The sequence below is a fragment of the Gekko japonicus genome, unplaced genomic scaffold (genome assembly GCF_001447785.1).
Source record: "Gekko japonicus isolate JY-2015 unplaced genomic scaffold, Gekko_japonicus_V1.1 scaffold4578, whole genome shotgun sequence".
Lineage (NCBI taxonomy): Eukaryota > Metazoa > Chordata > Lepidosauria > Squamata > Gekkonidae > Gekko > Gekko japonicus.
This window is the reverse complement of record NW_015163223.1, coordinates 4,210-16,262: the sequence shown is the minus strand read 5'-3', so window position 1 is coordinate 16,262 and position 12,053 is coordinate 4,210. Positions and strand designations below refer to the sequence as shown.

The 12,053-nt window shown below is 48.4% G+C and overlaps 1 protein-coding gene across 1 annotated transcript in view; it reads right to left on the bottom strand.

Moving 5' to 3' along the window:
* LOC107106964 (PCTP-like protein) overlaps window positions 1-8,560 on the bottom strand; it is a 27,597-nt gene extending 19,037 nt beyond the window's left edge. Inside the window, exon 1 of the mRNA XM_015407180.1 lies at window positions 8,396-8,560. Within this exon, the coding sequence (XP_015262666.1) occupies window positions 8,396-8,560 (165 nt within the window). The remainder of the gene's footprint in view (window positions 1-8,395) is intronic.
* Between the last annotated feature and the right edge of the window lie 3,493 nt (window positions 8,561-12,053).

The window sequence follows — 12,053 nt, the reverse complement described above, 5'->3', positions numbered from 1 at the left end:
TGGAGGACCAGAGTGAACCCAGAAGATGACGGGAGGATGTCCCTTCAGAGCAGCTCTCTTCGCCTGAGTCTGGTGGTCTCTTCTGAGTAAAATCAGGCCCCTGACACTTAAGCCAGATCCAGGTTGGGAAACTCCTGGAGATTTTGGGGATGGAGCCTGGGGAGGACAGGGACCTCACTGGGGTACAATGCGACAGAGTCCACCCTCCAAAGCAGCCATTTTCTTTAGCAGAACTGATCCCTATAGTCTGGAGGTGAGCTGTAATTCTAAGAGATCCCCAGGCCCCACCTGGAGGCTGGAATCCCTACCGCCCTCCCAGGCCCCAGCCTCAAATCTCCAGGTATTTCCGAACCCAGAGCTGGCAACCCTAACCTTCAGCCAAAGCTGTCTGTGGGACGGAATCCTCCTCCAGAGAGTGGTGCATTATGGATGAGCCCCCCCCACCTGCCCTTTGTTGACAAGGCCTGCGACGGGCCTGGATTAGATCTCGGGTACCAGCTGCTCATTAGCCGCTTTGCATTTTTAATGCCGCGCTCACCAGATGCCGAGTAATTAGAGACATCCCTTTTTCTGTGTCGCCTTTTCTCTTCTTCTTTTTTGTACTTGTTTCCATCTTACTCGTCATGCGTGGAGGAGCTCACATTGCCAATCCAGCAGCTCCACACGGGCGCTCTCTCTCTTGCATGCGCGCACACCGTCTTTGCTGGCGGCTCAGATGCCCGGGCACAGTTCTGGTGAAACTTTATTCTTTGTTTTTCCAGGCTGGCGTCTTCGAGCGCTGGCAGCTCCTACTGCAGTAAAGTAGATCTGTTTTGTTGCCGAAGGGGCCACAAGAGAAACTTTGTTGGTTGTCTTCTCTTTTATTGACTGTGGCCATCAACCTCTAGGCCCCTTTCAGTCCTGGGCAAGGGAGCCTCCGGACCAGGCGCTGAAGTGCAAATGGCCCAAGAGCGCCTCTGTCACTGAGAGCACCATATGGTTGCCAGCCTCCAGGTGGGGCCTGGAGATCTCCTGGGATTACGAATGATCTCCAGACGACAGCAATCAGTTCCCCTGGAGAAAATGGCTGCTTTGGAGGGGGGACTCCATGGCATTATACCCACCCCTCTCGCAAACCGTGCCCTTTTCACGTTCTATTTAAAAATCCCCAGGAATTTTCCAGCCTGGAGTTGGCAACCCTAGGGTGCCAACTATTCCTGTCATGGAAACTAATCATGCCTTGATGGGGCTGTAGGGTTGCCAATCCCCAGCAGGGGATCCCCCGGGTTGGAACCCCTCCCCCGCTTCAGGGCTATCAGAAAGTGTGTGTGGGGAATAGCTGCTGGGTCCTCCATTATACCCTCTGGAGACCGGTCCCCATAGGGTACAATGGAGAATTGATCCGTGGGTATCTGGGGCTCTGGGGGGCTGTTTTTTGAGTTGGGGGCACCAAGGTTTCAGCATAGCTGCTAGTGCCTCTCCTTAACCACCCCCCAATTTCAAAAAGTTTGGACCAGAGGGTCCAATGCTATGAGCCCCCAAAGAAGGTGCACCCATCCTCCATTATTTCCAATGGAGGGAAAGCATTTAAAAGAACACAGACCCTTTAAATGCAATGGCAGCTCACCCGGAACTCGCTTTGGAGTTCCTTCTCCCAGAGCCTCTCTCCCCTCTCCCGGAGCCTCCTGGTAAGTCTCCTGCCCACTTGTCGGCCTCACCTGGCAACCCTATTCGGCTGGCCCAGGCCAACGGAGATCTCATCAGAAGCTAAGCTGTGTCAGTTCTGGTTAGCAGGCCCGTAGCTACCGCGGGGCCTGCGGGGCCTGGCCCCCTTGCAGTTTTTACGGGCCCTCTCCCCAAGCCTTGGCTCCCACTCTCCCTGCCCCCTCAATCGCCTCAGAACTCACAACGGGCAGGCTGAGGGCAGGCAGCAGGCTCTCCTTTGGAGCACTTCCTGTCCCGTCCCAAGGAGCCTCAAAAGCAGCGGGTGCCAGTGGGTGGTTGTAGTGTGGTGGGCTGGCGGCGGGTGCCAGCAGGTGGGGAAAGCCACAGGGCTCAGGCAGTGGCAATGAGGGGGTCTCCTGGGTCCCGCACCCTGTGCACCAACCAGGGGATGGGGCTCAGCAGCCAGCGCTGAACCTTCGACTGCCCCGTGCAGAGGCGGGGACAGGCATGTTGGAGGTGGAGCTCACCGCCACTCACCAGAAGGAGCTCCGGTCTTCCCTTATCTCATGGCGGCGGCAGCAGCAGCAGCAGGCCTAGAGAACGGCCCGCCCTGGGTTTCCCTTGCCGCTGTTCTTACTCCTCGAGAGTAAGAAGGGTGACAAGGGAAACCCAGTGTAACCTCCCACATGCCTACGTCACTTCCAGAAGTGAGGTAGAAAGTGACGTAAATACATCAAGGCTGGGCCCCCTCGTCAAAAATGACCTAGCTATGAGAGGAGATACACTATAATTATACCTGGTTGAGTTACATGCAGATTTGTGATTTGTTTAAGGCAGATAAGAAAAAAATTGGATTTAGAGAGGAGAAAAATGAAATTGAACAGGTATGGGAGGGCGGAGGGGAAAAAATGATCTCTAACATTTATAAAATTTTGTTGAAATGGTTTACTGAAGACGAGACTGTAAAAGAACAAATGCTCAAGTGGGCAGTTAATATGAACATAGAGGTAACTATGGATTCGTGGGAATATTTGTGGGAAAATTCTATTAAAATTTCGACATGTACTAATGTAAAAGAGAATTGTTATAAAATGATGTATAGGTGGTACATGACGCCAAAGAAAATAGCAAATATGAACCAAAACATGCCTAATAAGTGTTGGAAATGTAAAAAACATGAAGGTTCATTTTATCATATGTGGTGGACATGCGAGAAAGCTGTGGATTTTTGGACAAAGGTCCACAGCGAAATGCAAATTTTTTTTTGAAATGTTCCTTTAAAAAAGCACCCGAATTTCTGCTCTTAGGACTTAGAATGGAAGAGCTGAATGTAACTAAAAAGACTATGTTATGGTATATGATCACGACTGCAAGAATGGTGTATGCACAGTGTTGGAAACAAGAAAGAACACCAGAAATAGAAGAATGGATACGAAAAATTCTGTTCATGGCAGAGATGGACAAAATTACGAAGAAACTGAATAACAGGGAAGATCTTGACTTTTTTGAAGAATGGAATGACTTTAAACTTTTCCTAGAAAAAAACTGGGATGTGAAGCACAATTTACTACGTTTAGAACAATATTGAGATTAATTGATGTTATCTTAAGATGTACTGGAAGGTCAAAGGGGGAAACATTGCGGGAAGCCACCAGGAGGGAGGGGGGATATGGGAATATAGGTATTGGTTTAAGAATGATAATAGTTTTTTTTTAACTGTAAGAGGTTATTTCCATGAAAATAAAAAACTCTTTTACCAAAAAATAATAATAATGACCTAGCTATGGGCCTGCTGGTTAGTCTTTTGGATGGGAGACCATCAGGGAAGTCTACAATTGCTATGCAGAGGCAGGCAATGGCAAACCACCTCTGTTGCCTTGAAAACCCTACAGCGTCTCAATGAGTTGGCTGTGACTTAATGGTACTTTTTTCCACCGCCAAGTTAATTACACCGACATTTCACTGTGTGGTTAAGTCGACTTCATTTGAGGGACCTCATCTCTGCGTAAGTCAGCCCACAAAGACAGAAGTTCTCTGGGGGCTGGTTCATGTATGCATATTCATTACCCTGTGGCTGCAACATCAAAGCCGGATGCATGTTACTTTGAGTACATGTGTGTGTGTGGGGGGGCACATGGGATTCCATGTGCAATTCTTGCTCACAACCTTCATGTGTTTGAGTGGACCTCTGTACTATATAAGCAATTAGAAGCCTGGGAGAAACAGGATTCCAAGTTGCATGGAGTATATGATTAATGTTTGCACAGATGTACATTTGCAGACTGTGTGCAGAGAGTCACTCAACGTGTGGGGAATATATCTGTGATCCTGTGGCCCCCGCCCAGAGTAACATTTGCCCAGAGCTCAAGTGATGATCTGCACATTAAAATTTTACAGGTTGGGGTCCCATGCAGTGTTCCCGCTAAGCTGAATTAGTGTGAGCTAGCTCACAGTTTTTTAGCTTCTGGCTCACACATTTTTGTCTCAGCTCAGGAAGGATGGCTCCAGATCAAACTAACTTATGTAGTAGCCAAATCCCTCGCTCACAACTTTAATGCCAGTAGCTCACAAAGTGAATTTTTGCTCACAGGACTCCACAGCTTAGAGGGAACATTGGTCCCATGTGGAATCATGTGTGTAAAGTGCCATCAAATCACATCCTATTTACGGAGACCCCAGCAAAGGGCTTTCAAGCCAAGTGAGAAGCAGAGGTGGTTTGCCATGGCCTCTGGTGGCCTCCTTTCCAAGTACTGACCCTGCTTAGCTTCCAAAATCTGATGAGATTGGGCTATACCATGCCGCTTTCCCTCCCCGTGTGGAATCATGGGGCGGGGAAGAGAAAGGATTAGGAGTGGACCGCCCCCCCCCCATAACACAGTACTGTTGAGCTCTGGAGCAAGTGGAAGCATTTCCTACTCACCTCACCCTTGGACTTCTGTAGTCTGCCAACACTGAGCAGTTGCCCTGGCTACAGGGTGTTGGGCTCAGCCAGGGGAGAGCCACTCCTTTCTCTAGCCTTGGACCTCCAACTCCTCTCTTCTCTTGTCATACCTTTCAGCCAGGGTCGCCATCCCCAGGTTGGGAAATTCCTGGATCTTTGGAGGCGGAGCCTTGGGGAGAGTGGTGTTCGGGGAGGGGAGGGACCTCCACGGAGATGTTGTTTCATAGAGCTTACCCTCTGAAGCAGCCATTTTCTCCGGGGGGGAATTATCTTTGCAGTCTGGAGATCAGTGGTTATTCCAGAGGGTCTCCGGGCTCCACCTGGAGGCTGGCAACCTGACCAGAAGGCACCAGTGTTCCCTCTAAGCTGAGTTAGTGTGAGCTAGCTCACAGGTTTTTTTTTTTTGAGATTTAAATAATTTTATTTGAAGATTAATAACGATACAATAATTGGATATTCAGTTGAAAACCATAACGTTACTTAACAGTAATAGAAGAAACAACTGTTTTACTACAATCATTATAATAGTACTACTAAATAACCATAAACAAACAACAATCAACACTATAAATAAAAGTACCTTAACAAAAACTAATAACCCTTTTGGTACAGTTAGCCCCTTCAAGTGTTCAATACATTTAATATAAGGCTATTATTTCCTTGTAAATTTCAGGAACGTGCTAGCTCACAGTTTTTTAACCTCCAGCTCACACATTTTTGTCTTCGCTCAGGAAGGATGGGGCTCCAGAGCAAACTAATTTGTGCAGTAGTCAAATCGCTCACTCACAGTTTTAACGCCAGTCGCTCACAAAGTAGAATATTTTGCTCACAAGACTCCACAGCTTAGAGGGAGCTCGACGCCCCCCCCCACCGCCACTACCGACACTGTTTCGGTTTGACATCAGCAATTCTTATATACAGGGCAGGATTCATGTCTCCCGACCTCATTATTGCCAATCTATAATTCATTGATGTCTGAGATGAGGCCTTTGAAAAGTCAGCACCGGTCCCCTTCAGTCAATAGCAGGGATCAAAGAACAACCTGGAGGAGTGGGGTGGTGGTGGTGGTGAGGAGGACCGGGGTGCGATTCTAGTTTCACTGTGCAGGTCAGGGAGCCATCATCATTCTTTCCGAGTCTCCGGTGACAGCACCGTTCTGCTGTTTCGTAAGTAAGGTGGCCAACTCTAGCTTGGGAAGTGGCTGGAGGTTTTGGGGGGCAGTGCCTGAAGGTAGAATTTTGTTGTTCAGTCGCACAGTTGAGTCCGACTCTTCGCGACCCCATGGACCAGATCCCACCAGGCCTTCCGGTCTTCCGCCGTCCTCTGAAGTTGGCTCAATTTCATGTTCGTTGCACCTATGACACTGTCTAACCAACCATCTCATCCTTTGCCGTCCCCGTCTTCTTTGACCTTCAATCTTTCCCAGCATCAGGGTCTTCTCCAGTGAGTGCTCCCTTCTCATTGGGTAGCCAAAGTATTTGAGCTTCAGTTTCATTATCTGGCCTTCCAGGGAACAGTCAGGGTTGATTTCTTTTAAGATTGACTGATTTGATCTTTTTGCAGTCCAAGGGACTCAAGGTAGAATACAGGGAGGGAACTCCGTGGGGATGTGATCCCGATGTTACACAGGGGAACCGATCTCTCTCATCCGGTTGCAATTAGGGTAGCCAGGTCTCCCACCTGCCCCCTGGGCCACTGACTGGGGACGGGGGGGGTAGGGTTGCCAGATCCAGGTCGGGAAAATCCAGGTCAGGAAAACAGTTTCATACGGGGTGGACTTGTGACAAAGTTAAAAAGTATTGGTCTTGGATCCATGAAATGTTACAAAAAACGTTAGAAGGTACTATACCTTTTATACCTGGATTGTTTCTATTAAATATAAAGCCTGAGAACTGTAAAAAAACCAAGATTTTTACCTTATTATGCAAGAATTTCATACAGGTTTGCCTGTCACAAGGGGGCCTGCGGTGGCTCGGAGGTTAAGACGCTGAGCTGCACACCAGAAGGTCTGCAGTTCGGCAGTTCGAGACCCAAGGCAGGCGGGATGGAGTGAGCTCCCGTCTCTATCCCCAGCTCCTGCCAACTTAGCAGTTTGAAATCAAGAAAACTGCAACTAGATAAATAGGTACCGCTTTGGTGGGTAGGAAGGTAACAGCGTTCTGCGCGCCTCAGTGTTTAGTCATGCCGGCCACATGACCACGGAAATGTCTTTGGACAGCGCTGGCTCTTTGGCTTGGAAACAGATATGAGAACCGCCCCCTAGAGTTGGATTCAACTGGCTTTCAAGCAAGGGAAACCTTTACTTTACCTATCACGCAGAGAACTGGATTTGTCTCAGTGTCCCACAGGAGTCCCTCGGTCAAAACTGGCCGCATGATGGACCATTCTGGGTGAAGGAGACACCCAGTTGCAGGAGATTTTAAGACCATGGGTTTCAGGGAGAGGGATTGACCAGCAGGGCACTGTTCCTTTAGCAATTCGGAGGCAGTGGAATGGCTGGGAGAACTATCTAACATAGCTGCTGAGGTTTCCAACCTCCAGGTGGCACCTGGGGATCTCCCATTATTACAGTTGATTACAAGATGACCAAGATCAGTTCCCCTGGAGAAAAATGGCTACTTTGGAGGGTGGGCCCTGCTGAGGTCCCTCCCCTCCTCCCCAAACCCCACACTCCCCAGGCCCCACCTCCCAAAGAAGGCCTTTGCCGTGTTGATTAAATATGCTTCTCTCAGGGCTCTTTTTGTAGAAAAAGCCCAGCAGGAACTCATTAGCATAATAGGCCACACCCAAACAGCAGAAAGTCATTAGCATATTAGGCCACACCCCTGACAGCACAGCTCATTAGCACATTAGGCCACACCCCCATGCTACCAGAAGTGTGGTTATCCAGCCACACCCACCTTTTGCTTGTTATTCTGTTGACCTTGTTTGTTGTCCAAACTTTTTTTTGTAGCAGGAACTTCTTTGCATGTTAGGCCACACACCCCTAATGTAGCCAATCCTAATGAGTTTCTGCGGTTGGGTGTGGCCTATTATGCTAATGAGTTCCTGCTGGGCGTGGCCAACTCAGGAGCCAGCCGGAACTCTGTTCCTGTGCGTTCCTGCCCAAAAATAGCCCTGCTTCTCTTGCTCAACCGAACACAGGGAAAGAAGTGCCACTATTTTAACTCCTATTTTTTCAGTCTGAGCGTGAACAGCAGCCCAAAGTCTCTCTGAAGAAGAAAGTATGGTGTGGTGGCTGCAGGAAGTACCCTGTTGTTTAGTGAAGACCAGGCTCGATGTGAAAGTTTTGGTTTGAGGTTCACTGCTGTTACAATGCTCAGGAAGAATTCTATTCCCGCTGGCAACGATTCTTAAAAACACACACGGAGCCAGCCTTCAACACTCCCTCCCTAGGCCTCTTTATCTCTGCTTCTGTTAGTGTTTACAGAAGTACAAATAGTTTTGAAAAGAATCCAGAAAGGGCAGATCTCTAGCTTTTGAAACGTGCTTGGAGGCTACAGCAGCAGAGATCCTTCTGCAGATTTTTTTAAAAAGGGGATTCTTCTTCCCGACAAAAAGCCCCGGGCTATTTTCCCCTGAGCCTGTGAAGTTAGTGCTGCAGCATTGCATGCCCTGGATGGAAAAAGAATCCTACAAAGGGAGGGAACAGGGAGGGAAGTCAGCAAAACTCTGCTTCTTCGCAGCTCAGTATGGAACTGGGACATACAGCAGTGGGTGCAAACTGGGAGGAGAGACAGCCGGGCATAGAGGGGGATAGTTGCCGGCGCGGCATCGCTTGGATGCCTGTGCTCTGCCTGGAGCCCTTACCTTGATTTTCTGGACCGTCTTGCTGTCCTCCTGCGTCTGGCTCCACACCGTCACTCCCGCCTTGTTATACTGGCTGTTCCAGCCTTCCTGGCTCTCACACTGATCTCGGAAAGTGTAGAAGTCAGAATCATCCGGGATGTACACCCCCTCCCCTCCTCTCGACATGGAGGCAGGCTGCACTGGGTCCACCGAACCACGGCTACTGAGTCGCCTGCGGGCGGGAGTCGTGAGACGCTGGCCCGGGCAAGGAGGGGTCTTCTCCTGCTGCCTGGCACTTCCACCGGGTTCAGTTCTGTCCTGACCCTGTCATCACACCGGTGTGGTCCCTCCTCCCTCCCCCCACTCTGTGTCCCTCCTCCAGTCCTCCTAACCCCGGGAGAAGAGCCGGTGATGCTCTGGCCCCCTTGCCTCCACGGAGGGCATGGTGGTGCAGCTTGCTCAGGGCTCCGAGTCGCCTCTCCTCGCAGCTGTGGACTGCTCCTGCTGGGAGCTCCAATGTCTCCTGAGCCCTGCCAAAGGCGATTGTGTTCTCCTGGGCGATGGGAGCAAGCGCACCGACGCAGAGGGGCCTCAGTCGTCTGCCCCCGAGCGGCCTTCCCCCCACGTCTCTTCCATCCCTTCCCTGCTTTCTGTTTCTCTCAACCTGCCTCTGACTTTGCAGCAGTTACAGAACCAGCTGGGTTCTTGCCAGCAACAGCAGCACCGGCAGCAGCAGCCAGGCCAGTCCCTTCCGAGGATGCTTCGCAGCATCCCTTTCTTACAGCAGGATGCAGTCCAGGGATTCCGGCTCTGCAGTGGAGGAGTTGTGGGTCCGTATACTGGGGGGGGGGGAGGCTAAAGACCGGGCTATTGCCTCAGCATTATTACCTCAGGCGCTCCCTCACTGCAGGCAGCTAGAAAGTCAGACAAGATGGGTACTTACAGCTTTACAGCTTTAAAGGGGGATTAGACCGATTCATGGAGGATAGGTTTATCAGTGGCTACTAGCCATGGTGACTGAGGGGAACCTCCACATTCAGAAGCAGTCATCCTCTGAATCCCAGAGCCAGGAGGCAAGGGGAAGGGAAGGCCTTGGCCTCTGTGCCCTGTTGTTGGCCCTCCAGAGGAACGGGTTGGCCACTATGTGAAACAGGATGCTGGACTAAGATGGACCCTCACTGGTCTGATCCAGTAGGGCTCTTCTGATGTTCTTATGAAGGCCCTCCAGAGGAACTGGCTGGCCACTGTGTGAGACAGGATGCTGGACTAGATGGACCACTGGTCTGATCCAGCAGGGCTCTTCTTATGTTCTTATGTACTAGTTTAGGAGCGGTTAAAATAATCACTGAGGAATCCCTTTGCATCTCTGACAGGCCCTTTTTACCAACTGAGGGCGACCCACACAGCCTAGGGTTGCCAGCCTTCAGGTGGTTAGTAAAACAGTAAATCACCATGTACAATTAAACAATATTTGTTGGTGTTTATATGCAATGCTTAGAATTCAATTATTAACAAAATTACAACAATAACACTACAATATGCAATATAAAGCTTAGCAGTACATACAGAGTAATACAGTACTAGTTACAGACAAACGACGGAGTTCTAGTACACTATCCGTTTGCGTGTCCTTCTTCAGGTTTGTCATTCTGTAATTATTTCTTCATTAGAATGAAGTGCTGCGAGCCATAATTCAAAATGCGAATTCTTATACAATTTTTTTGAGTACGCTACCGCGCTTAGATTCTGGTGACTGGGGAGCTCCTATAGCAAGCTCTAATGTGACTGGGTCTACAGCATATAATGTGTCAAGTAAATGTTGGAAATGTAAAAAAAACAGAGGGCTCATTTTATCATATGTGGTGGACTTGTGAGAAAGCAAAAAAGTATTGGGCAGGAATGGAAAAAATGAGGAAATGGAAAAAATTGTAAAATGTAAATTTAAGAAAGAACCGGAAATATTACTTCTGGGACTTAAAATGGAAGAAGTCAACATGGCAAAAAGGACATTGATGTGGTACATGATCACAATGGCCAGAATGACGTATGCTCAATGCTGGAAGTTGGGGACTGGATCAAGTGCCTGAAGTTAGGGACTGGATCAAGAAATTACTTTTTATGGTTGAAATGGACAAAATGACAAGGAAACTTAATAATTTGGAAGAAGCGGATTTTTTTGCGGACTGGAAAGATTTTAAAGACTATCTGGAAACTAATTGGGATGTAAAGGACGGTTTATTTAGTTTTGACAACTATTGAAAATTAATTGATATGGTAAAATAGATTAAGATGTATAACCAGAATAGGGATGGGTAAGTTACCTATAGATTTGTGTAATGGATTTAAAAGGCGGTTAAGAGGATTTAAGAACTGAGCAGGAGGTTGGAGCACTGTAGGAAGCCAAAAAGGGGGGGGGGAGGGTAGGAGGGTAGGATATATGGGTATAAAAGTGTGTGATGTATTTTGACTTGTGTTTATTATGTCCTAATAAAATGGTTTTTAAAAAAATTAAGGCAGTTACAGCTTCAGAGTGTGGTTTGAATCTCTTCAGTGCTCACAGGTACAAACAGGCTTTCACTGACTAACCACTAAGCTGGATCCTTCGACACAGGCAGGATTCTAGCCACACCAGCCTGCACTTCCCCAAGAGTCAGACTAAATGGTACAAGGTCGGCTCATCACCAGAGACAGGTCTCACAACAGGGTACTCTGTCCCCTCCCGGAGGTAGAGTTAACCCACATGGCCACACCACGAACTCTTCTCTTGTTGAGGCAGAACCTAAAATTCTCCCAGGGGCAGATCTGAACTAAGACTCCTGTTGTGCTTCCCCTTGTGCATTCCACCCCTTCTCTGAAAGGTGATTGGAACCTGGAGCCGCACTCCCATAGACCCAGGGATGAAACAGCTGAGTGGCTGTCTTTCCTTCCAGAGGTAGGACAGCCTCCTGTCCATCACAGCCTCCTGTGAGCCATCTGATAGAAAGAAGAAGAAGAAGAAGATTAAGAAGAAGAAGACGAAGAGGAGGAGGAGATTGGATTTATACCCCACCCTTCACTAGGTGTCTCAGAGTGGCTTACAAACTCCCTTCCCTTCCCCTCCCCACAACAGACACCCTGTGAGTTAAGTGGGGCTGAGAGAGCTCAGGCAGAAACTGCTCTTTCAAGGACAGCTCTGGCAGAACTATGGCTTGCCCAAGGTCATCCAGCAGCTGCAAGTGGAGGAGTGGAAAATCAAACCAGGTTCTCCCACATTAGAGTCCACACACTTAACCACTACACCAAAAGCCCGGAACCATCTCAACACTGCTCTGCCCAGACCCATCTCACCGTCCGTTTTTCACTGTTTATTGATATTTCAAAAAGAATACAGAAATACAGAATTACAAATAGAAATCACAAAATTTTGCAAACTAGAGTCAAAATATGTCTCAGTATATTACTCGTTTAGTAACGTGAGGGTAAAGAGCTTTTTGGTAATCGAGTTTATATTCCTAGAAGATCAGATAAACATCAATGATGTCGTTAGTGCAACACAACCAGACTCCCCGAAAGTAGAGGAAATATATTGGTTAGGTGTAAATCAGTTTGAGATATATCGGGTTATGTGGTTGGATGTCAGATGCAGTTATGTGTTACGCAGTTATAAATGGAGACCATTTCTTAAAGAAGTTGGGAGTGT